Source organism: Macrotis lagotis, chromosome 1 (genome assembly GCF_037893015.1).
Source record: "Macrotis lagotis isolate mMagLag1 chromosome 1, bilby.v1.9.chrom.fasta, whole genome shotgun sequence".
Classification (NCBI taxonomy): Eukaryota; Metazoa; Chordata; class Mammalia; order Peramelemorphia; family Peramelidae; genus Macrotis; species Macrotis lagotis.
In genome coordinates this window covers 243,412,499-243,439,817 of record NC_133658.1, presented here as the reverse complement: position 1 = coordinate 243,439,817, position 27,319 = coordinate 243,412,499, and the positions used below count along the sequence as shown (strand labels likewise).

Below are 27,319 nucleotides of genomic sequence, written 5' to 3'. Positions count from 1 at the left end.
GTGCTACCGACTTACTTATCTTTGACATGTCATTGTGAGGATAAAAGGAGATAATTTAGGTAAAGTTCTTTATAAACTGTTCTTTTATATATTAATATTAGCTCTCATCATTATATATATGGTAATATTTTTATTCACACATACACCTGTGATTTTTTTTTCCTGCTCTCTGTATTGGTGGGTCCATTTTTCTTCTATTTAGCCTTATCTTCCACCATAATGCTTTAGGTATGTCCAACTAAGAAAAAAATATTTGACTTTCTTTACTTTCAGTTTTTGTAGTCAGAACTGTGGCAATTGTTTATAATATAAATTCTGTAAAGAAATATTTTGTAGTAAATTCCTGTCATTTATTATTAGATTCTCTGAGAGAACAAGTTAAGGTTTTTAGTTTTAAATTAAACTTTTTCTCTACTGTCCTGTTATTTCCCAATATTAACTTAATACCACCTACCTTTGGAAAAGTATACTAAGCAAAGAATTACAAATTTCAGCACTGACTTTGGAAATAAGTATATAAATATTTAAACTGGATAGACTTAACTTGGCAAAGAATTTTACCACAAGTCCTTGTGCCACAAATGTCACAAGGACCACCTTCTTTTATAATGAACAATACTGATTTGTTTAACATATGTTAATAGTGAGAGAAGTAGGGGCAATAGATGTAGTTAACAATTTCATATGTGCAATTGCTGTACTTATAAACAAATAATCATAAGATTTTTCTTTATTAGATTCAAAAAGCTAAGATTTATATAAACATTTCCAATATTTATTTATTTTCAAAGTATACTAAAACTGCTTTTTACTAATAGCTGAAGTTTTTCCTAAATCTAAATATCTTACTTTATGTGTGGCTATCACCACTACTCCATGTTTTTCAGCATTTTCATGAAATTTGGCATTGTAACAAAATTCCTAAGACATGAAATATAATACATTATTTCTAATACATAGATGAACATAGGTCTGATCATTCTTTCTTTTTCAGGCAGTACTTTTGTAATTAGGCTATCATTTCTCTCTTGAACTTTATGTCCTACTCAATAATGTCTTGTTCCACTTTTGCAAATGTGTTCTGACAATATTATTTCCATCCTTATTTCATCTGCTTCAGTTCTCTGATTTCATAACTCTTTCACAAGATATTTCCCTTCTTTAATCTCCTCCTGTACCATTTCTTGTTTCAAGCAAAAGCTGTTTATGGATTTTTTTTTAGGTATTAGTTTCATGTTCCCCTTTAAGTTTTTTATGAGAACAAAATAGAATCTCTTTCTCTGACTTCCTGTTGAATTGTTTCTTCTCCTTCACTGAAATAAGTAATTTTAAAAGAATAGCATCCAAGATTCAAACTTTTATTCCTTTATGTTTCTTTCTCAGATAGTAATGACAGAATATCACTGGCTATTCATTTTAATCTTTCCCAAACTATATCTATTTTAAAAATAAAGCATTCCTAATTCAACAAATTGATCATAAATACTTGATGGATATTTTGCTAAATTATAGTCTTTATTTTGTATTTTTTGTATTCCTTTCTGGGCTTTACCTGTGACTCTGTATATTCTCCACTATGCTACAGGAGTTTCTTCACCCTGTGTCTTGCTTTCCCATACTGTTGTATATTGCCACTCTTCCTCTGATTTGATCGATTCCTTCGAGAACCAATATTTTAAGGAAAGTGACAGTCCCTCCCAGTCTTTATTACACCCTGGATTTTATCAATGATTCTAGACTCGAGATGGGGAACCATTGGGCTAGTACTGCTAAGATAACAGTAGGACTCAAAATTCAATAAGTCATGGTGTTCTTAAGAGGTGAATTAATTAAATGTTAGACCATTATAGCCTGTGAATGGGTGTGTGTGTGTGTGTGTGTGTGTGTGTGTGTGTGTGTGTGTATCTCTAAATAGTCCTTGGCTTAAAAAGCATTCCCCATCCCTGTTCTATACTTTTATACCATACCAACCATCATACTCCACCCCTTCCCCCAAAAGGTTAGAAGGAAAACCCTTGAAGGAAAGGGTTTTCTTTTACTTGCATTTGTATTTTCAGTGCTTAGCACAATGCCTGTCACTGATAAGCATCTACAAAAATAGAAGTCAAGACACCTAGCTTACATTGATATTTTGGGTTTTGCAATGTGATTAAGTAACTATCCCTAGGTCATACACCTAAGATAGTATATTCTAAGGATAGATTTGAACTCAAGTCTCCCTGACTCCGGAGCCGGTGCTCTGTCCACCTGGGTGCCCCTGCACTGTTATTTTTGAAAGTATGAATACCTCTCTGAATCAGAAGGGAGCATTGCCATTTGAGAAAAGTGATTTCTCCTTTTCTTCCCAGAGTGACTCATAAAAGTTCCAGTGTTCCAGAGTATTCCAGAAGGCCAAGCAGTTCAAGTACTTTGTAGATTGTGATCTTCGAACTCTTAACTCTTTCCAAATCCTAACTTGATTATCTCTGAATGGGGACAGTTATTTTCAAAAAAGGCTAATAATCATTGTTCACTCATTGGCATTGTATTGCTACCTTTTGATTCAGATTTTTTCATACTTACTAAAATGATTTTAGGGTGTTAGCACGTTAATATCTCATTCTGAGTCTCATTTTAAGATTCCATCACTTGTGTAAAGGAGATTATCCATATCTCTTTTATCCAGCATAGACAATACATGTATAATCAAGCTAAACATAAATACATATTAGTTTTATTGCAAGAGAAGGATCAAATCAAATTGGAGAAAAAACAGAATACATAAAATAACTTTTAAAAATTGAAGATAATAAATTTTGGTCTACATTTAAATTCCATAGATCCTTTTCTGGATGTGGATGGTATTTTCCAACACAAGTCTTTCAGAATTTTCTCTGATTATTGTACTGCTGAAATGAACAAGTCTATCACAGTTGATCATCATCCAGTGTTACATTTAGTGTGAATAATGTTCTTCCAGTTCTGCCCACTTCACTCAACATTAGTTCTTGTAAGTCTTTCCCAATGATTCTGAAGTACCATCCCTCCTGATTTCTTATAGAACAATTGTATTCCATCCTACTTATGTATTTGTTCAGACATCCCCCAATTGATGGGCATTCCTTCAATTTCCAATTCTTTGCTACTATGAAAATAGCTGCTATAAGTATTTTTGTACAGGTGTGCTTTTTACCCTTTTTTTTTATGATCTCTTTGGGATACAGATCTAGTAGTGATCAGATCTCTCTTTTATGTTATTTTTGAAAGAAAATATACAGTTATTTAAAACTTTTAAAATACAGTAAAATAAAATAAGCCTTTTTACTTTAGAAAAATCAGTAAATTTTAAATATCCTTGTTTCCTCTGTCTTTAAAATATACTTTTGTTTTTGTGTAAAAATTGGTACAGCTGGTGGCTACATAAGACCAACTTTCTAGGTTGGCAGCCTGAATATATATATATATATATATATATATATATATATATATATATATTCATGGGCTGTTGTCATATATGTTTTTGTTATGAGTATTGCAGATTCAGAAACTTTTCCCAGTTTATTCAGGAGTGATTAAGCTCTGAGGAATTTATTTGCCCTCTTTCAGGGGAGACAAGAATATGTACACGTATATATAAAAATATATGAACAGAAGGTAATCTAGGAAGAAGGCATCTGGAAGGGTAGTAATAAGATTTTTAGGTAGCAGGTGGTTTCTCCAGCTGACGTTTGAAGCAAAATACATAGTTTGTAAGAGGCATCTGTGAGAATGGGGAGTACATTCCTTATTAATTAACTCCCCAAAGAGTTTTCATAATAATACGTAACTTAAAAGTGAGTAGCTTCTGGGAACATTTTCTTAATCCTCTTCCTTTTCTCCTGATATTAATATTGTCTCCATATGCTTTATTTTTTTTATTTTTATTTTTTTTATTTTTTGCTAGGCAATGGGGTTAAGTGGTTTGCCCAAGGCCACACAGCTAGTTAATTATTAAGTGTCTGAGACCGGATTTGAACTCAGGTACTCCTGACTCCAGGGCCAGTGCTTTATCCACTGAGCCACCTAGCCGCCCCTCCATATACTTTAAATTACAGTTTCTTCTTGCTGATTTTAAATCTAGCTCCACTTTAACTTTTATGCTGTACCAGTATTTAATCTATTATATATAATCTCTATTGCAGTTAACATTCACTAGTAACTGGTTTATGTTCAAGTTCTTTTATAGCTGTGTGGCAATGGACTGTTGGGTATAAAAAGATAATACTATAAGAATGATTGATAATTGCTATAGAAGTTTTGAGAAAGATTTAAGTTGTCTTGAACAAAAAATGAACTGGCTTTCTGGAACCTACAATTTCTTTTTGTTAAATTACATAATTTTAGTTTTGTCATGCAGTCTCAAGGGCTTAACTTAAGTCTCTTAGTTTCTAGTTAACTTGTGCAACTGAGCTGCACAAGGAAGTGCCCTGATTCGCCCAGGGTCACAGAGTTAGGAAATGTCAAGTGTCTGAAGTGGCATTCAAACTCCCATCCACCTGACTCCAAAGTCAGTACTCTATCCACTGTACCATCTTGCTGCCCTTACTAATGAATTTACTAAATGCTTGCCATATATTTAGCATTGTATTAAGTGCTGGGGTTACAAAGAAAAGAAAAGACAGTGTCTGCTTTTAAGAAACTCAAAATTTAATGAAACACCATGCAAAGAATTATAAAAGTAAGATAAATCCATGGTAAATTGGGGATAATCTCAAAGGGAAGGCACTAAGAATAATAAGGAGGTCTGTGAAGGGTTGATTTCAAGAAGGTGGGGCTTTAACTGAGACTTAAAGGAAATAGAGAAACTAAGGAGTCAGAATTGAGGACAGAGTTTTGCAGGCATCAGGGAACAGCAAGGACTCCAGGGCAACCTGATCATAGTGTGTATGGAGGGGAGGAAGTAAGTTGTTACAAAATTAGAAAGTTTGGAAGGGGCTAGATTTTAAAGGGCTTTAGAAGGTAAAGGGATTTTATCATTGAACTTGTAAGAGGGAACTACTTGATTTTTTTTTTTAATCAAATCACAATTGCCTCACTTCAATTATCACTGGTTGTTCCCCAGCTTACCCTTTATGGCCAAACAGAACAGATCTATTCCCTCTACTGTATTATAGCCCTTTAATTCTTAATTAGTTTATTGAATGGGAGGACATTGCTACTGCATACCTAAATGGGGATTGTCATGTATCTTATTATCCCCTTATGTAAGGGGGGAAAGTTAAAGAAGTTGTTATAAGAAGAATGACATGTACTTATTTTTATTTTAAGCATTGTCTGTGTTTAAATAAAAATTTTACAAAACTGTATAAATTATAAAATGTTATTATAATGATATAAGCCAAGATTTCTTTGGTACTGGAAAGAAGGATGAGGGGAAAAAGGTTCAGGGTTGCGTTACCCTATGTCATGTTTTTGTGTCTCCTAGTGCAACCTTGGTGCCACTAATGTGGAAGGTGGTGGAGAGGTGCTGAGTGAGTTCAGGGTCAGTGAGCATCAGTTTCTAGATTTTTGACTTGTTTTTTTAACCTCTTTTTGCATGCAAGATATTCTGTCCAGAATCAGGACAACTGAATTTGCTTCAGACAGTTTCCATTTTGTAGCTTTGAAAGGTCAGAGGAATCAGATAAAATATCTAGTGTGTGTCATCTTGTTGCTTATATGACAAGACTTTTTGTGCAAGGCATAGTGCTAAGCTCTAGGGATACAAAGAAAGGAAAGTTTTTAGAGTGAAAAATAATACATTCTGTTTTAGACATATTGCATTAGGCAGAGGGGAGGATTTTGGGGAAAATAGAATTGGGTTTTGGACATCTTTAATTCATTTACTTTAGTTTTTGATCTCTTTCTATACTCTTAAAGAATATTGTCTGAAAAGTACTTTACCTTGGGGAAATATCTAATCAGTCATTCAGCATTGATTAAGATCTTATGTGCCAGATGCTGTGTTGCACCTCAGTTTATAATGCAAAAACAAGCTGCCCTTCCTTCAAAGAGCTCATATATATTTATATTTGGGGAGAAGGGGAGATAGAGAGTAGGCAAACAAATATAGAAGAGGCTTATTTATTATCTGCTTTGACACTCCACTGTAAGAACCTTGGGACTTTTCCATCTGATTTGCTCCAGAGCCCTTCTGTATGCATTGTTTCTCCTAGTTATGAACTAATTGAGAGCTGCTTGGTGATAGAGATACACACAAAAAAAGTAAGATAATCATAGTTCATTATTTATGAACATTAAAGTATTTTTTCAAAACTATAGTTTATTATTCTATCATAAAATTATACGTGAGAAATTTAATCATTACCTTGAACTATTAATACAGTGACCTTATGGAAAATGAAAACAAAAAACAGAATTATTTCCAGATTTAGTATTACAATTTGTTATATAACTTGATTTCTAGTTAAAGTAAGTGAATCTAGTGCTTGGAAAGGCATTGAAATTTTTACTTTTATAAATATAGCTGGGGTGGCTAGGTGGCGCAGTGGACAGAGCACCAGCTTTCAAATCCTTGGTACTTCTTTTCCAACTTTACTTTGTGTTTTTTCATGTGTTCTGAATATATATGTCTCTGTTATCAGAATCTTAAGTTCTTTGACAGTAGGAATTTTTAAATATCATTTCTGATACATATTAGGTACTTAAGTTTTTTTCTCATTGAATGCAGATAACCAAATTTAGTTTATAGCTCTAGTTGACAAGGAGCTTTAGTTTTGGTTTGTTTTTTTTTTGTTTGTTTTAGGTTTTTGCAAGGCAAATGGGGTTAAGTGGCTTGCCCAAGACCACACAGCTAGGTAATTAGTAAGTGTCTGAGACTGGATTTGAACTCAGGTACTCCTGACTCCAGGGCCAGTGCTTTATCCACTGAGCCACCTAGCCACCCCCACAAGGAGCTTTAAAATAGTTGATTTTTACAAAATGATTTATGTACATTATTTCATTTGAATTTACTTTCCTGCATGTCATAGTTAATAGGAATTTGAGTTTAAGAGTCTTGAAGACTTGGTTGGGTTCAAGTTTTGCCTTTGATAGCAAGCATATCCTTGAGTAAGTTATTTTATCTTCTTGGATTCCAACAAATAATCTTTCATAGTAGATGCTGCTTTGCATTGGTAGGGAGAGTTTACTTCCTCACTGGGAGTTTGTAATACTATTGGTTCAAAACAATTTTTGAAGTCAACTAAAGAAACTGCAAATCAGAGAGCTTTTTATTTGTCCTAAATCCTGTAACTTATTAAAGAATCAGAAGTATGGAGTGAACCTAAGCAATTCTTGATTTCAGGCCCACCATTATTTTCAGTTTAATCTCATTTTTAAAAATTTCTAAATTATTAGATAATACTATGCAATATTGTGAAAATTGTAGTCCTAGAGATGACAATGTAGAGAACCTTTGGTACCACTTCAAGCTGAGCAGCAGATTTGAGTCTTCTTTCATGTTACTGGGTCTGGGTTGCAAGTACCAGGAATCATTCACTTCTCAAGTAATTTTTATGCACCCATCATATACCAGAAATTGATCTTAGATGAACTACATTTGTTCAAGGAATTGTAAAACTATTACTATTTAAATGCTTTTATTTTGTAGGCACCTGAATGGCCACCAGATGGGGATGTTAGGCTGAGAAAGTAGACCCTTTCCTTTGCAAATGGCCAACTGTGCTCTCTGGTTTCTGAAGCTCAGTTAGGATTTTCTGACATTGAAACAGGGTAATGAAGATATTAAGAATACCTTGTGCTTTTAAATTTTTTTATTTTTTATTAACGTTTTATTTGTTTTCTAATTATATACAATAATGGTTTCTACCTATCATTTTCTGTAAGATTTTGAATTTTACAATTTTTCCTCCACCTGCCCTTCACTCCACCTATACAGAAGGTAGTTTGATAATCTTTACATTTTTTTCCACACTATACATTGGTCAAAATTGAATGGTTGGTGGAGAGAAATCATACCCTTGAGGAGAAAAGTCAATATTAGTGATAGCAAAATTATGTAGTACATAAGACACTTTTTTAAATTGAAGGTAATAGACTTTGGACTTGTGTGAACTCCAGTTCTTTCTCTGGGAACAGATGATATTCTTTGTCATAGGTGTTCTACCATTGTCCCTGATTATTGCACTGATGGAATGGGCAAATCCATTAAGGTTGATCATCACCCCGATGTTGATGTTAGGGTGTACAATGTTCTTCTGGTTCTGTTCATCTCTCTCAGTATCAGTTCATGCAAGTCTTTCTAGGCTTCTCTGAAATTCCATTCCTCTTGGTTTCTTACGGAACAATAGTGTTTCATGACATACGTATATCACAATTTGTTCAGCCATTCCCTAACTGATGGACATACACTTGATTTCCAGTTCAACTGTTATTTATAATCCTCATTTTTAAAATGAATAAATTAAGGATTCTAGAGGTTAAGTGATTTATTTAAGTTAGTATGTATCAAGGTTTTGAACCCCAGTGTCCTGATTCCAAATATTGCACTAGTTAGGAGAATAAGATCAGTCTAGTTTGAATGGAGCATCTAAATAGAAGAATAGTAAGGAATAAAGCTGGAAATGTATCTTGGGGCCAGAAGGATTGTAGTAGTCAGAATAAGAAGGCAAGTCTTTATTCAGCAATCCTAGGGAGTCTTGGAAAGTTCTTATGCTATATAATAATTTTAGATCAGGTAAGGCTAAGCCACTTTCTTTTGTACTTTTTTCATTAAATCCCTGGAAATTCTTTGTTTCTCCATATGAATTTAGTTACAATTTTTGTAATTTTTTTGAATTTTGACTGTTAAGGTACTAAACAAGTTGATTTAATTTAGGTAGAATTGTCATTTTTATCGTATTAGCTCAACCTATCCATGAGCACTTGATATTTATCCAGTTATTTAAATCTGATTTAATTTGTGTGAGAAGTGTTTTATAATTATTTTCAAAAAGATTCTGAGTTTGTCTTGGCAAATAGACTCCCAGGTATTTTATATTGTCTGAGCTTACTTTGAATGGGATTTCTCTTTCTAGCTCTTCCTGCTGTATCTTGCTAGACATATAGAAAAATTGAGGATTTATGAGGGTTTATTTTATAACCTGCAACTTTGTTAAAATTGCTAATTGTTTCCAGTAGTTTTTTGGATGATTTCTTGAGATTCTCTAGGTAGACCATCATGTCATCTGCAAAGAGTGAGAGTTTTGTCTCTTCCTTCCCAATTCTAATTCCTTTAATTTCTTTTTGTTCTCTTGTTGCTGAAGCTAGCATTTCTAATACAACATTGAATAGTAGTGGTGATAATGGGCTTCCTTATTTCACCCCTAATCTTACTGGGAATACCTCTAGCTTATCCCTATTGCATATAATGCTTGTTAATGGCTTCAGATAGCTATTACTATTTCATTTATTCCTATGCTCTATAGTGTTTTTGGTAGCAATGGGTGTTCTATTTTGTCAAAGGCTTTTTCAGCATGTATTGAGATAATCATGATTTCTGTTAGGTTTGTTACAATTTACTAACAGTTTTCCTAATATTGAACCAACCCTGCATTCCTAGTGTGGGGGATAAAAATCCACTTAAGAAACTATAGAGACTCCTGAGTAAAAAAGAAAGTTTATTTTGGCTTTTGTCAAGAAAAGGTCACACTCCAGGTCTCACAAAGGTAGTCAAGATCAAGGAGGTGCCCTGAGGTGACAGTCAAGCAAGATTATATGGCCTAGACACTATAGAGGCGGAGCCAAGATGGAGACAAGAGGGGATCTAGTCTTAGGAGTTCTCTGATAAAACTCATAAGCTAAGGACTCTAACTAAACTTTCGAGAGACAGAACCCACAAAGGGACCCAGTGAGGCAGTTCTCCTACTCAAGGTAACCTGGAAAAGATCAGAAAGGCTCTGCTCCCCGGGTCGGAGGGGCGGCCTGCCAGAGGGGTGGCCCGCCAGAGCCAAAGAACTTCAGCCTCCCAGAGGCAGCCCCAGGGCGCTGGGAGTCACAGATCACAGCAGTGGGGAGTCTCCTCAGCTGCACCCCGAGGAGCACCGGGTGCAAAGTGGGGGAACAGTGGGGGACCTCTGCCAGAGCGAGCACATGGAGCCCAGCCCTCAGGGCACACATGGTCTTTGTGCAGCACAGATCGAGAAACAGAAGCAGGCTGAGCCAGTAAGCAGGAGCCTCCAGGGCATGAGCCCATTGAGCTGAGGGAGGGGAGTGAAGAGAGACTGCAGAGCTCTGTCCTCTGCTTCTGGAACAGGACTTTGGGGCTGTGACCACATTCAGATCCTGATCACAGTCTAGGCCCCCCAATAGAACAGCAGGCCCCCCCCCCCACCTCAGCCCCATGGCAGAGCAGGGTGCTTATGATCATTCATAGACCAGGAGGGAGGACAGAGCCTCACATACTGAGACCCTTGTGGGAGTGTCCCAAAAGCTCAGGAAGCACCCCAAAACCAGGCCCAGGCTGGGAAAATGAGCAAACAGAAAAACTAAAGGAAGACTATTGAGAAATATTTTGCAACTGAGCCCAAGAAGGATCAAAATACTCAGTCTGAAGATGAGGAAGCATGAGCTCCTGCATGTAAAGACTCCAAGAAAAACAGAAATTGGGCTCAGGCTATGACAAAGTTCAAAAAAGACTTTGAAAATCAAATGAGGGAGTTGGAAGGAAAACTGGGAAAAGAAAGGACAGAGATGCAGGAAAAACATAAAAATTAAGTCAGTGCTTAGTCAAGGAAATCCAAAAAAATGCTGAAGAAAATAGCATGCTAAAAACCAGCTTAGGTCAAATGGATAAAACAGTTCAAAAAGTTATTGAGGAGAAGAATGCTTTAAAAAGCAAAATTGGCCAGATGGAAAAAAGAGATAAGAAAACTCTCTGAGAAGAACAAATCCTTCAGACAAAGAATAGAATTCAGGGAGATTGATGAATTTACCAGAAGTCAGGAATCAATACTTCAAACCAAAAAAAATGAAAAATTAGAAGAAAATGTGAAATATCTCATTGAAAAAACAACTGATATGGAAAACAGACTTAAGAAAGATAATTTAAAAATTATTGGATCAGGAAAAGAGCCTTGACATCATTTTCAAAGAATTACTACAGGAAAATTGCCCTGATATTCTAGAAGCAGAGGGCAAAATAGAAATGGAGAGAATCCACCAATCCCCCTGAGAAAGAGATCCCAAAAAACCAACCCCTAGGAATATTATAGCCAAGTTCCAGAACTCCCAAGTCAGAGAAAAAATATTACAAGCAGCCAGAAGGACACAGTTCAAATATCGTAGAGCTGCAGTCAGGATCACACAGGACTTAGCAGCAACTACTCGTAAGGCTTGGAATACAATATACCGGAAGGCAAAAGAGCTTAGAATGCAGCCAAGAATGAACTACCCAGCAAGGCTGAATGTCCTCTTCCAGGGAAAAAGATGGACTTTCAATGAACCAGGGGAATTTCAAATGTTCCTTTTGGAATGGGCAGAGCTGAACAGAAGGTTTGATCTTCAGATACAGGACTCAGGTGAAACATGGAGATTGGAGGAGAGGGGGGAAATATGAGGGACTTAATGACGATGAACTGCATGTATTCCTGCATAGAAAAATGACACTGATAATACTCATATGAACCTTCTCAGTTAATAGAGCAGGTAGAGGGAGCTTTTATAGTTGAAGCACAGGAAAAAGCTGAATTCGAAGATAAAATGTGGTGTAAAAATGGAGTCAATAGAAAAAAAGGGAAATGGAATGGGAGAAAGAAAAAGGAGAGGGGGAATAGTCCAAGATATTTCACATAATAAGATTTTTTTTTTTATTACAATGAGCTATTGCAATGAAATGGAAGGGGGGAGGCAAGGGGGAATGAAGGAACCTTTGCTTTCATCAGAGATGGCTAGGAGAGGAAACAGCAAATATACTCTATGGGGTATAGACATCAGGAGTAAGAAGGAGGGGGAGCAGGGGGAAGGGGTGGGGATGTGAATAAAGGAGGAGAGGATGGACCATGGTGGGAGAGTGGTCAGATATAACACATTTTCTTTTTTACTTCTTCCAAGGGGCTGGGATTGGAAGGCCTGTCCAGGACCATAGGGCCAGGTGGATTCTGGGCCTAAGGGGTGGTATGGGGGCTCAGGGCTTCTTGGCCCTAGGACCAGGGATCTGTCTGCTGCACCACTCAGCGACCCTACAGCAGAGTCAGAGTAAAAGGAGAGAGAAAATATAGTACATGGTAGTGGAGAAATAAGAAAGGAGGGAGTTGTGATCAGCAATGGCAACATTGGAAAAATATGGAAGTAACTTTTTTGATGGACTTATCATAAAGAATGTGATCCACGCACGACAGAGTTGTTGGTGTTGGAACAAAGACTGAAGCACATTTTTTGTTATTATTTGGGGGAGGGTGCAGGGGAGGTGGGGCTGGGTGGCCTGCCTGGAGCCACATGGCAGGGTGATCTTTGCTTTAGGTGTCTGGGGCCGGATTTGGACCCGGGTGCTCTTTGCTCAGGGGCCAGTGCTCTGTCTGCCACCCAGCTCCCCCTACTATTGTTACTATTTTGTTTTATTTTGGGTCTTTTTTTTCTTCTTTTTGGTTTTTGCAGGGCAGTGGGGATCAGGTGGCTTGCACTTCACACGGCTGGGTGATTGTTGGGTTTATGATGCTGGATATGGGCTCAGGTGCTTGTGGCTCCAGGGCTGGTGCTTCGTCCATTGCGCCACCTGGCCATACCTACAATTATTACTATCATATTTTAAATTTTAATTTTTTTTCTCTCTCCTTTACTTTTTTTCGCCCAAGCAAGTCTATCTATATTCATGGGGGGAGGGGTATTTTGTTTATTCGTAAACAAGAATATTTTATTAATGTAAAAAAAACATTTGTACAAAATGAGAATAAAAAATAAATTTAAAAAAAAGAAAAAAAAAGATTATATGGCCTAGCAGATTCCCACCCCCCCCAGCCCCTCTCTTCCAACCTGATTGGATAAGGTTTTCAAAGTTAAAATCTTTACACGAAAAATCTACATGGTAACAAAGAAGAATAAAATGTTTTCATAGAACGCATCAGAAGATTTCTTTTTTTATTTTATTTAATATTTATTCTCATTTTGCACAAATGTTTTTTACATTAATAAAATATTCTTGTTTAAGAGTCAATGAAATACCCCTTCCCCCCATAAATATAGACTTGCTTGAGCGATAAAGTAAAGGGGAGAGAAAAAAATTAAAATTAAAAAAAGTAATAGTAATAATTGTAGGTATGGCCAGGTGGCGCAATGGACGAAGCACCAGCCCTGGAGCCACGAGCACCCGAGCCCACATCTGGCTCCGTATATCCAACAATCACCCAGCCGTGTGACATGCAAGCCACTTGAACCCCACTGCCCTGCAAAAAAACAGAAAAAGGGGAAAAAAGATCCAAAATAAAATAAAATAGCAATAGTAGTAGGGGTGGCTGGGTGGCAAACAGAGCATTGGCCCTTGAGCCAGGAGCACCTGGGTCCAAATCCAGCCTCAGACACCCAACGATCATCCTGCTATGCGGCCCCAGGCAGGCCGCCCAGCCCATTTGCCCTGCACCCCCCCTAAAAAATAATAATAAGAAGAAATGTGCTTGAGTCTTTGTTCCAACACCAACAACTCTGTCGCGGGTGAATCACATTCTTTATGATAAGTCCATGGCAAAAGTTACTTCCATATTTTTCCACCATTGCCATTGCTGATCGCAACTCCCTCCTTTCGTATTTCTCCACTACCATGTACTATATTTTCTCTCTCCTTTCACTCTGAGTCTGCTGTAGGGTAGCTGAGTGGCACAGCAGACAGATCCCCGGCTCTGAGGCCAAGAGGCCCTGCCCCCCATTACCACCCCTTAGGCCTAGCATCTGCCTGGCCCTATGGTCCCGGACAGGCCATCCAACCCCAGCCCCTTGCAAGAAGTAAAAAGGAAAATGTGTTATATCTGACCACTCTCCCACCATGGTCCATCCTGTCCTCCATCACTCACATCCCCCACTTCCCCCTATCCCCACCCTCTCCTTCTTACTCCAGTTGCCTGTACCCCATTGAGTATATATGCTGTTTCCTCCCCTAACCACCTCTGATGAGAGTGAAGTTTCCCTCATTCCCCCTTGCCTTCCCCCATTCCATATCATTATAATAGCTCATTGTAATAAAGAAAAAACATATTATATGAGATATCCTGGCCTATTCCCCCTCTCCTTTTTCTTTCTCCCATTCCATTTCCCTTTTTTCTATTGACTCCATTTTTACACCATATTTTATCTTTGAATTCATCTTTCAGGTGAAGCATGGAGATTGGAGAAGGGGAAAATATGAGGGACTTAATGAGGATGAACTGCAAGTATTCCTGTATAGAAAAATGACATTGATAATACTCATATGAACCTTCTCAGTTAATAGAGCAGGTACAGGGAGCTTTTATAGTTGAAGCACAGGAAAAAGCTGAATTCAAAGATAAAATATGGTGTAAAAATGGAGTCAAACCTTCTGTTCAGCTCTAGCCATTTCAACAGGAACATTTGAAATTCCCCTGGTTCATTGAAAGTCCATCTTTTTCCCTGGAAGAGGACATTCAGCCTTGCTGAGTAGTTCATTCTTGGCTGCATTCTAAGCTCTTTTGCCTTCCAGTATATTGTATTCCAGGCCCTAGGAGCTTCTAGTGTAGTTGCTGCTAAGTCCTGTGTGATCCTGACTGCAGCTCCACAATATTTGAACTGTGTCCTTCTGGCTGCTTGTAAAATTTTCTGTTTGACTTGGGAGTTCTGGAACTTGGCTATAATATTCCTAGGGGTTGGTTTTTTGGGATCTCTTTCTCAGGGGGATCAGTGGATTCTCTCCATTTCTATTTTGCCCTCTGCTTCTAGAATATCAGGGCAATTTTCCTGTAGTAATTCTTTGAAAATGATATCAAGGCTCTTTTCCTGATCATGACTTTCAGGTATTCCAATAATTTATAAATTATCTTTCCTAAGTCTGTTTTCTATATCAGTTGTTTTTTCAATAAGATATTTCATATTTTCTTCATTTTTCATTTTTTTGGTTTTGAAGTATTGATTCCTGATTTCTGATAAATTCATCCATCTCCCTGTATTCTATTCTTTGTCTGAAGGATTTGTTGTCCTCAGAGAGTTTTCTTATCTCTTTTTCCATCTGGCCAATTTTGCTTTTTAATGCATTCTTTTCCTATATAACTTTTTGAACTGTTCTATCCATTTGACCTAAGCTGGGTTTTAGCATGCTATTTTCTTCAGCATTTTTTTGGATTTCTTTGACTAGGCTGTTGACTTCATTTTCATGTTTTTCCTGCATCTCTCTCATTTCTTTTCCCAGTTTTTCTTCTAATTCCCTTATTTGATTTTCAAAGTCTTTTTTGAGCTCTGTCATAGCATGAGCCCAATTTCTGTTTTTCTTGGAGTCTTTAGATGCAGGAGCTTATGCTTCCTCATCTTCAGACTGAGTATTTTGATCCTTATTGAGCTCATTTGCAAAATATTTTTCAATGGTGTTCCTCTTTTTTCTCTGCTTGCTCATTTTCCCAGCCTGAGCCTGGTTTTGGGGTGCTTCCTCTCAGCTTTTGGGACACTCCCACAAGGGTCTCAGTATGTGAAGCTCTGTCCTCCCTCCTGGTCTGTGAATGACCATATGTGCCCCCCTCTGCCACAGGGCTGAGGTGGAGGGGGCCCCTGATATCCTATGGGGGGCCTAGACTGCAATCACGATCTGAATGTGGTCAGAGCCCCAGATTCCTATTCCAGAGGCAGAGGAAAGAGCTCTTCAGTCTCCCTTCACTCACCTCCCTAGGCTCAATGGGCTCATGCCCTGGGGGCTCCTGCTTACCTGCTCTGCCTGCTTCTGTTCCTGTATCTGGGCTGCAAGACCAAGTTGCTTGCTGTGTGCCCTGATGGCTGGGCTCCATGTGCTCGCTCTGGCAGAGGTCCCCCTGCTGTACCCCCAATTTTTGCCGGGTGTTCCCCGGTGTACCCCAGTAGCTTGGGAGACTCCCCCACTGCTGTGAGCCATGGCTCCCAGTGCCCTGGGGCTGCCTGCAGGAGGCTGAAATTCTTTTGCTCTGGCATGCCGCCCCTCTGATCTCAGGGAGCAGAGCCTTTCTGCTCTTTTCCAGGTTACCTTGCATAGGAGAACTGCCTCACTGGGTCCCTCTGTGGGTTCTGTCTCTCGAAAGTTTAGAGTTCTTAGTTTATGACTTTTATCAGAGTGTGCCTAAGATATGATCCTTTCTTGTCCCCATCTTGGCTCTGCCCCAGAAGAAGATTTCTCATGACCTTTTGTTGTGTCTAAATGAATTAGTCTGAGTATGCAGGGTCTTCTTAGTACTTATCATCAAATAAGAGAAGGTAGTCTACTGTTCTCTCAGTCTATCATCAAATAGTTGGCTAACTAAAAATGCAAGTTCTCTTCTCTGGAAGTATTCCACTATTTCCCTCCCTAACAGAATCAGGAGGGTGTCTGGCTGGGAATGCAAGATCTTTCTGGAAATAGTCCACTGATTTCCTCCTTATCAGAATCGGGAAGATGTCTGACTGGGAATGCAAGGCCTCTTTCCCTCTTTCTTGTAATAATAGTCTAAGAGTAATAGTCTGTTTTTGTTTTAATGATTTTTTTTTTGGGGGGGTTGCAAGGCAAATGGGGTCGGATTTGAACTCAGGTACTCCTGACTTCAGGGCCGGTGCTCTAATCCACTGTGCCACCTAGCCACCCCTTGTTTTTAATGATTTTTAATCCTGAGAGGACTTCACTAGGAATAGCAACTCCTTTTATTTATTCATTTATTTAGTTATTTATTCATTCATTCATTCTTTTTATTTGTTCACTTATTTATTTATTTTTTATTTATGCATTCATCCATTCACTTATTCATTCATCCATTTATTTGTTTGTTTGTTTGTTTATTTATTTGCTCATTTACTTATTTGTTTATTTATTTATTTTGCAAGGCATTGGGGTTAAGTACCTTACCCAAGGCCACACAGTTTGGTAATTATTAAGTGTCTGAGGTCAGATTTGAACTCAGGTACTCCTGACTCCCAGGCTGGTGGTCTGTACACTGCAGCACCTAGCTGCCCTGGAATATTAACTCTTAAGAGGGAATATTCTACTCACTGGAGTAAATCCTCCTGGGTCATAGTGTGTTATCCTAGTGATAACTTGCTGTAATTGCTTTGCTAAGATTTTATTTAAGATTTTTGCATCCATTTTCATTAGGGAAATTGGTCTATAATTTCCTTTCTCTGTTTTGACTCCACCTGGTTTAGGTATCAGCACCATAATGGTATCAATCGAAGGAGTTAGGCAGAGTTCTATTTTCACCTGTTTTTCCAAAGCTTTAAAATTTCAAGAATTAAAATAATTTAAAGTTGATTATATATTTCCCTTTACATAAACTTTTTTGCTGATATTTACAATCACCCTATGAGGCATGTGTAGTAAAAACATGGCACTGATTGAGAAGTACTAAGTGACTTGCCATAACCGATAGCTAGTGTGTGGCAAGACCTGAGATTGGAACCCAGATTTTCTGACTTCATGTACAGTGTTCTTACGTGTCCTGAGAGTTCACTTTTTCTAATTCCCTGAAATGAGGCCACAAATTTACAGCTAGATATGATCCCACAAGACCAAAAACAGTGGAATAGGAAGGTAAGGAAACTTTTTCATTAAAGACAATCAGAAAAAGAGCAATAATTTGACCATAACCTGTCTCTTGGAGAAATGTTAAAGTGGTAAAAGAATAAGCAAAATATACTAGCAATTGGAGGCATCAAGAAGTGTCCCTATGGTAGGAAGTAGCACCTGGACTGTCCTTTTTCTAGGAAGCTAAGACATCATTCAAGAAGTTCCAGAAATGGAAACCCATGGAGATAGGAAATAAAACTGCTAGCCGGTCAGTTAAGCTGGAAGGGATTGTGGATAAAGGTGTTGATATGAATGGTGTTGACATGAAATAAGACTATAAAGGTACATGGGACCCATATTTTGCAAACGTTTTGAACAATGAGCAGAGGATTTTATATTGCCAGCAGTATCAAATATACAGTGATATTCACTGAGGAATATAGACTTTGCAGAGAGGATGACCAGAGAGGCTGTTGCAGTTTACCTTCAGGATATATGGGGGGTGCGAGCAGGAAGCAAAGTGGAAACTATGTAAGATATGTCATTGAGGAGGATGGTGCAACTTGGTGAAATTCAAAAAAGCAAGAACGGACAATTATAGGAAGATTTGGTCTGGACACAGGACAAACTTTTGGGCAAAGAGAGAGGCATGAGTATAAATACAGGATCCCAATTTACAGAAAGGGTGGCTAGATCCTGAGTTGATATAATTCCCTGGGAAGAGACAAGCAGTGGACCTAGGGAAGTAGAATATTTAGGGTTTGTGTTATGAATTATTAGATTGGTCAGTTAGGGATAAAGGGAACCATTAAATACATGGTCTTAGCAGGGAAACATTCCTTTTGTGCTGGAAACTGGAAATTTGTGGACATGTTTCTGTTGTCTTCCCCATCTGTTACGGGGGAATGCTAGTACCTGCCTTATGTAATTTATGGGAACTGTTCAACTGGGAATTAGTTTTGAATGTTTACAAACAATAATCTGTAGAAGACAGCTCTTAGAGTAATTTGATTACCTAAAAAAAACAAGGCAAACAAATTGTTACCACCCTTTTTCAGGATATTGCTCAAGAAAATTTCTCATATAGAGTGTCACCAGGGAACAAAACATAACTTGATAGAATTCATCAGATTCTTTGAAAGTTCATACAGGACATAAAAAATCTGATTTCCTTAGCCTGATGTGGTTAAGCTGAGTCTTGAAGGAAATCAGTGATTACATTGAAATTTTATTTAATTTTTCCCAGTTATAATGCAGATGTCATTTTCAGCTTGCGTCCTTTTTCAACCACCTTCCCCCCTTTCTCCCCTCCCCATAGCAGGGAACAATCTGGTAAAAGTTGTACATGTATAATTGTGTTTAACATATTTCCATATTTTTTGTTGTGAAAGAGAAATTACAATGAAGGGAGTAAAATCATGATAAGAAAAGGAATAACAAAAACTTTTTAAAATGTCAACATTGTAAACTTTGCTCTGAATTCAGAATTGATATTTTTTTCCTCTAGATATGGATGACATTTTCTTTAACAATTCTCTTGGGATTGTCCTTTATCACTGAACTGCTGAGAAGAGTTGTGTCCATCTGAGTTGATCATCTCACAATGTTGTGGTTAATATGTACAGTGTTCTCTTGGTTCTGCTTACTAAACTCAGCATCATTTCATGTAGGTCTTTCCATGCTTCTCTAAAGTCTGACCAACTCTTGATTAATTTTTAAAAATTTTTTATAGGGCTTTTTTTGCAAGCAATGGGGTTTAGTGACTTGCCCAAGGCCACACAGCTAGATAATTATTAAGTGTCTGAGGCCAGATTTGAACTCAGGTACTCCTGACTCCAGGGCCAGTTCTCTATCCACTGCGTCACATAACCGCCCCTTGATTAATTTTTTAAAATAAAATATTTTACTTATTTTCCCAACTAAATACAATGATAGTTTTTACCAATCCTTTTTTTTTGGCAAGGCTTTGAGTTGTACAATTTTTCTTCCTTCCTCCCTTTCCTCCCTTCTGCTCTTGACAGAAAGCAATCTATGGATTTTACATTTGTAGTGATGGTAAACATATAGATTGAAATTGAACATGTTATGAGAGAAGAATCAGATCAAATAGAAGAAAGAAAACATTAGTGATAACAAAATTACATAATACATAAGACAACTTGGAAAAATTGAAGATAAAAAGTCTTCATTTAAGCCCCACAGTTCCTTTTCTGGATACGGATGATATTTTCCATCACAAGTTCCTTAAAAATTGTCTTTGATTATTGTGCTGCTGAAATTAGCAAGTCCATCCTTGTTGATCATTACACTATGTTAGTGTGCATAATGTGCATAGAGTGTTGTTAGTGTGCATAATGTTCTCCTGGTTCTGTTCATCTCATTCAGCATCAGTTCATGTGGGACTTTCCAGATTTTTCTGAAACCCTGTCTGTAATGATTGCTTATAGAAAAGTATTATTCCATCTTATACTTATACCACATTTTGTTCAGGCATTCCCCAATTGATGGACACCTCCTCAATTTCCAATTTTTTTGGCACTGCAAATAGAGCTGCTATGAATATTTTTGTGCATGTGGGATTTTTATGCCTTTTCTTGATCTCTTCAGGGTATAGACCCAATAGTGGTATTGTTGGAGCAAAGGGTATACACATATTTATTACACTTTGAGCATAATTCGAAATTGTTCTTCAGAAAAGTTGGATTAGTTCACAGCTCCACAAATAATGCATTAGTGTCTCAGATTTCCCACATCCTATCCTACATTGATCTAAAGTTCCATCTGCGAGTTGTGAAATGCTATCTCAGAGTTGCTTTAATTTGCATTTCTCTAGTCAATGTAGATCAATTTTTCATATGCCTGTAGATAGCTTTGATTTCTTTGAGAACTGGCTTTGCATATCCTTTTACCATTTATTAATTAGGGAATGATTTGTCTGTTTTTAAATCTGAGTCTGTTCTCTATAAATTTTAGAAATGAATCTTTTATCAGAAACACTAGTTGTATAAAGTTGTATATAAGTTGTATTAATTGTTTCCCAATTTAATACATTCTTGTTTGCAGTGATTTTATTTGTGTAAACACTTTTTAACTTAATGTAATCAAAATTATCCAATTTGTTTTTTATAATGTTCTCTATCTCCTCTTTGGTTATATACTGCTTCCCTTTCAATAGATCCGACAGGTAAATCATTCCGTGTTCTCCTAACTGACTTATAACATTATCTTTTCATCTAAATCCTGCATCCAGTTTGACTTTATTTTGGTAAAGAATGTAAGATGTTGGTCTATTCCTAGTTGTTGCCATACTATCTCCCAGATTTCCCAGCAGATTTTATGAAAGAGTGCAACTCATGATTTTTTACTGAACAGTAATACTCCATAGTATTCATCTGCCATAACTTGTTCAGCCATTCCCAATTGATGGACTTCCCCTCAATCTCTAATTCTTTGCCTCTTCAAAAAGAACTACTATAAATATTTTTGAAACATGTGAGGACTTTTCCTATTTTTTTTTATGATCTCTTTGGGATATAAACTTAGTAGTGGTATTACTGGATCAAAGAATATTCACAATTTTATTTCTGTTTGGCATAGTTCCGCTCTAGAAAGGTTGGATCGGTTCACAACTTTACCAACAGTGAATTAGTGTGCCAATTTTCCCACATCCTCTTCCCCATTGATCAAAATTTTCCTTTTTTTGTCATTTTAACCAATCTGTGATTTTAAGAAGCAGAAGTTAAAAGGAGAACATTTCAGGCATGAGGGCCGTGAACCAGTGAACATTATAGCAGAGTTCAGAGACGCAGTGTCCTGTGAGAAACAAAAAAAAGTCAGTTTGGCTACACTGTGTCAAATACTTGGAAGAGAGTATTTTATATAGTAGAATTGGAAAGATAGGATGGGACCTGTTTGTGAAAAGCTTGAAATACTAATTGGAGGAGTTTATATTTGTTACTAAAGAAAGTGGGAAAAACTAGAATTTATTAATTCATTCATAAAATTCTGTGTTCATTGAATAGTCCAATCAATGATTCCTACCTCTTTCCTCACTTTACATATCCAGCGGGTGTTTAGTCTTGTCATTTTGGCTCTATAATATCACCTAGGTGGCTCAGTGGATAAAGCATTGGCGTTGGATTCTGGAGGATGGGAGTTCGAATACAATATCTGACACTTACTGTGTGACCTTGGAAAAGTTCCTTCACCCTGATTACCCCATATCTCCAGTTGTCCTGATTCATTACTGGGCACTGAACCCAGAGAGCTCTAGAGGAGAAAGTGAGGCTGGTGACTTAGCACAGTCCCCTCCAAAAACATTCTCTGCTTACATAGCTACCATGGTATTTTAGGCATTTATCTCTCACATTACTATAGTAATCTTTTAATTTGTCTCCCTTCTTTACATGTTTATATTGGCCAATTCATTCTCCACATAGCTACCAAAGAATTTTTTTACAGCATAGATCTGGCCATTTTACTCCCCTTTATAAACTCCATTAGGTCTCCTGTTTGCTTTAGTGTCCTCATTAGTAAAATTAGCTGGAGAAGTAAATGGCAAACTATTCCATTATCTCTGCCAGGAAAGGCCCCAAAAGGGTGTTTTGACCACAATTGGAAAAACGACTGCAGGTCCCTTTAGTCTCTCTGAAAAAATATACATTTCTCTGGCATTAAATTAAAACCTTTCACAGCCTAGTTCTAAGCTACCTTTCTAGCTTATTTATACAAATCCACTCCATGGTCCAGGTAAACTGCCCTTTTTTGCTGCTCCTAAAATATTCCATTCCCTGGCATGTCTATGGTGAACAAGTTCCCTACAACTGCCATTACCCAGTTCAAAGAAGGGTTAAAGGAAGTGACTGGCAAGATTGCTGTTCTGCCTAACCAGGTGATGAATTCTCTGCAGGATCGTTATGACTCCTACCATTTGAGGGCTCCGGGTGGCTCATGATGGTGACTGTACCAGCAGTAGCAAGAGAAACAAACCTGTGTTTCCTTGAGCAGGGTTGCTAGCCCCATGGTAACTTTGTGTGCTTTTATGTGCTTATATGCCAGTGCCATTGGAGTGACTGTGAGAATGGTCAGACACCAGCCCTAGCCTTTTCCTTTCAACTTGGCAGAGTACCTTTCCCTCTTTATATCACACCTGCTGCTCTCCCTGTGTTGGGGGGAGAAGTTTTTTAGCAAATCCCTGGGTCAGGCCCATATCCATTCTGCTCTCTCTTACCCACATCCTCCCTTCCCCGAGAACGGGAAGATCAGAGGTTCTCTGTCATGTATCCCTTTGTTCTGACTGGCTGCCCTTGAAATCTGAGGGAAGTTATCCAGTCGGACCCCTTTTCAGTCTGGGCCCCTAAGGGGGGGGGGCTAGGCTTTGCCAGTCTCTGGGGAATGGGATGCACTGGGAGGGGGAAGAAATCTTGCTTTGAACTTCATGTAAGGGCTAGAAACTGAACCAAATTACTTACCTAGCCACCCTCAAGTACTCCTCTTAGTAAGAAAGTATTCTGTTTGCACTTGATCATTTCTTTGACCTTTTGGTTTTCTGGTTTTTAGTAATCAATTGATAAATGTTAACTTCTTGAGAAATAATAATTTATGATCATGTTTTTTTGTTTTATCCATTTCTTGATTTCAGTTAATAGGCCAAGTTGTAATTGCTTCACTTAAATGAATAAATAAAGCATTTATTAAGCTTTTAATATATGCAAAGGTCTAGGAGTTTAGACATATGGGTAAATAGAAAAAAAGAAGTAACACAGACCCTGCTCTCAAGGAATTCACTTTTTTTTTAGAAAGATTTTATTAATTTTGAGTTTTAGAATTTTTTCCCCCATTCTTGCTTCCCTCCCCCCTTCCCCACAGAAGACATTCTGTTAGTCTTTACATTGTTCCCATGGTATACATTGATCTCAATTGAATGTGATGAGAGAGAAATCATATCCTTCAGGAAGAAAAATAAAGTATAAGAGTTAGAAAATTTGCATAATAAGATAATGGATTTTTTTTTTCCAAATTGAAGGTAATAGTCTTTGGTCTTTGTTCAAACTCCACAATTCTTTCTCTGGATACAGATGGTATTATCCATTGCAGATAGGCCAAAATTGTTCCTGATTGCACTGATGGAATGAGCAAGTGTATCAAGCTTGGCCATCTCCCCCATGTTGCTGTTAGGGTGTAAAATGTTTTTCTGGTTCTGCTGACCTCACTCAGCATCAGTTCATGCAACTCCTTCCATGCTTCCCTGAATTCCCATTCCTCCTGGTTTCTAATAGAACTATAGTGTTCCATGACATACATATACCACAGTTTGTTAAGCCATTCCCCAGTTGAAGGACATTTACTTAATTTCCAATTCTTTGCCACCACAAACAGGGCTGCTATAAATATTTTTGTACAAGTGATGTTTTTACCCTTTCTCATAATCTTTTCAGGGTATAGACCCAGTGGTGATATTGCTGGATCAAAGGGTATGCACACATTTTAAAAGGGCTGTCAACTTCTATGGATTGTTTCTTCTTCAGGTCAAATAGAAAGGTGCCATAGTCTTTAGGTTACATTGACAACTATCAGTAGTTCCTTTTCTTTAATATCATTTCCATTTACCAATCAAATCAGTTTATTTTTTGTTTTGAACTGTTTGACAGTGCTAGGGAATTTGGTGGGAAGAACTTTCTTTTCTAGGTCTTCAAAATATGTGACAGCACCAACAGAAATAGTTACCAGGTTGCACCTCCACAAATGTTTCCCAAGATGATATTTGAGGGTGCTGTTATAGAAGTATTGCTATTTCTAAGGATTTGGGGCTCAAGGTTCTGCAGCTATCCCTATCAAAATCTGAGAGGAGATAGTGGCCAAAATATGTTGTTTAATTTGACTTACTTGGCCATATACTGTTTCTCATTTCTCCTTTGGTATCTCTTGTGCTTAAGTTGGTCTGACTTGCTTGTCTTGTGTTATATTGATTGGTTGGCAATTGGTAGTGATAGTTGGTACCTCTTCCCCCATTCAATACCTATTCTGGCTGAACTGGAAGCAGGATCAGTGGTCTTAGGGGTGCTGGACTTCCTATGCTCTTGTGCCTGTTTGGCCATTGGTCAGCAGTAGTTGCTATTGCTGAAGAGGATGATTGGGCCCGACTTTCTACAGTGATTTTTCCTTCAGTGACAGCTGAGTGGACTCATAGTTTTGTATTATCTCCATTAGAGTCTGAGGCAAGATCTTCAATAAAGTCTGAGGAGTAGTGATGGTGTTTTGACCTAACTGGCACAGCTGCATCCTGTTTCTCCTTCAATGTGCCTTATTCCTTCAGCAACATTTAATTGCATGTCATGTCTTATTTTTATTCTTATAAGTTAATCATGATTTTGGTTTTTTTATGTAACAGTCCTGTCCTCTGATTATGCACAGAAAAATAGTTTGGGGGCGGCTAAGTGGCGCAGTGGATAGAGCACCAGCCTTGGAGTCAGGAGTACCTGAGTTCAAATCTGGTCTCAAGACACTTAATAATTACCTAGCTGTGTGGCCTTGGGCAAGCCACTTAAACCCATTGCCTTGCAAAAAAGCTAAAAAAAAAATAATAATTTGGAATTGACTACTATATTGGAAATTAGTCATCATCTTTCTGTTAAAATTTAATCAACTTTCTTTTTTATGATATTATTTGATGCTTATTATATGTAACATGTTTTGCCCCTTTCCCTCTCATTTTTATTTCTGAATTTTCTGGTTCTTTTAACTATCCTTTTATGTAATCCCCTTTAACTGAAAGAATATTAAAAGTGTATGTTGTTTTAATTTGGAGGATATCCATGCCTAGTTCTTTGAATTTCTGTGTATAGCCAATCCCTATAACAGATGTTTTACAAGTGAATCATTTTTAAGGCCATCCTCTTTCTTATCTTACATGCTTATCTTGAGTACTGCAGTATAAAATTATTATATGTCCCAAGAAATTATTTTTATTGTACTTCAACACTTGTTAAAACCAACTACATAAACTTTTCTTCTCTTTTCTTCTTCAAAGATGATTGAGATTGACATGATTCAGTTCCTCTAGGAATTTATCTACTCATTAGTCTCTGGACAATGATCTTAATGATTTGGAAAACCACTAGTTTTGTTAATATTTATAGAAAATACAATGCTTCATTCATTCTAAGGCAGTATCTGCCGCTTTTCCCACTACTATGCCACTATCTTTGTGAAAGTAGACATATATGTTGGGCGTGGGTATACTGTGAATCAAGGGTGATGAGTTTTTTTTAATAGATTGGCAAGACTAAATAAGCCATCATTAATTGCCCAGTTTATTAGTGGTGAATTTCCCTATGTTTAATTATGTTGTCCTCAGAAAGCAGACATATTTTTTTTGTCAGAACCATACTTGAAACCTCTTTAGGACAATATCACCAGGACATACCCTGACAAATATTGTGTTCTCCTTGGAGTATTCAAGGTGACCATTGTACAAAATGAAACATTGTAATAAGTTATTAGTTTTTTCCTTTTTCTTCAAGCATTGTGATGATTATTTTGTAATTGCATTGATTTTTCTTTTTTTTCTTTTTCTTTTTGGTTTTTTTTTGAGTTTTTTTGTTGTTTTTTTGCATTGATTTTTCAAAAGTAGTTTTTGTTAATGCCGAGTACCATCAGTTTAATTTTGAAAATGTATTTACTATAGTTTAAGGGAAATACAGATTTAATTTTTCCTTTTTAACAAATGAGAAAGCAAGACTAAGTTATTTGACTTGTCTAATTAGTCATTGGCAGAGCCAGGATTTTAAACTAAAGTCTCCCAATTCCTGTTCTTTGTAGCACACTGTAATACTGCTTATTTCAACTGTAGTATATTCCGTGATTATCTGGTATTTTTGATAGACTCCAATCATTTTTATCTAGCAGTTTTGTATTATTTGATTAGTATTTTCAATCAGTATTTTTATTGTTTTCCCTTTTGATTTTTATTGTTAGGTGTGAAATAGCTCAACATGAGTGGCCTTGGAGACAGTTCGACAGACCCTTCTAACCCAGATTCACACAAGAGAAAAGGATCACCATGTGACACACTGGCATCAAGGTAACATCCATTCAAATTTTATTGACATGTTACTTTACATTGTTTACGTTTCTCAATGAATCACCCCTTCCAGAGATCTATTCCTTTTAATAAATATGAAAACACAGCTCAGCAATAATCAACACATTGAAAAAGTGTGATGCATTGTATTTCTTGTCTACGGTGACCTCATTTCTGCATAGTCCATTCTACTTAATGTATTTTTTGAAACATCTATTTTTATCATTTTTTATTAGTTTTGTTTTATTTGCTGAAATTGAGTTATTAGCATGTCTGTTCACACATTGTAGAGTAGAAAACATTCAAATTTGGAATAAGAAGTAAGTGGTGTGTGTTCAGATATTGACTCTTAAGACTTACAATTAGAAGGCCATTGAAAAGTAACTCGAACTCTCAGTCTGTTTTCTCATCTGTAAATTAGCAATAATACCGGAAATACCTACTAATTCCATAGAATAATACACATGAAGCACTTTGTAAATTTTAATGTTCTTTTTAAATGTCAGCTCTTTTATTGCTTTGTTCTTGGCTTTTGTTTGCTAATGAAGTAGAAGGTAACATTTTATATTCTCTATTATCAATGGATGAGT

The 27,319-nt window shown here is 37.1% G+C and overlaps 1 protein-coding gene across 10 annotated transcripts in view; it reads left to right on the top strand.

The window, feature by feature from the left end:
* NCOA1 (nuclear receptor coactivator 1) overlaps positions 1-27,319 on the top strand; it is a 216,921-nt gene that overhangs the window by 66,887 nt on the left and 122,715 nt on the right. For all 10 annotated transcript variants that reach the window (XM_074209970.1, XM_074209969.1, XM_074209972.1 and 7 more), the window contains one exon: positions 26,624-26,729. In XM_074209970.1, the coding sequence (XP_074066071.1) occupies positions 26,641-26,729 (89 nt within the window). In that variant the 5' untranslated portion in view covers positions 26,624-26,640. The remainder of the gene's footprint in view (positions 1-26,623; positions 26,730-27,319) is intronic.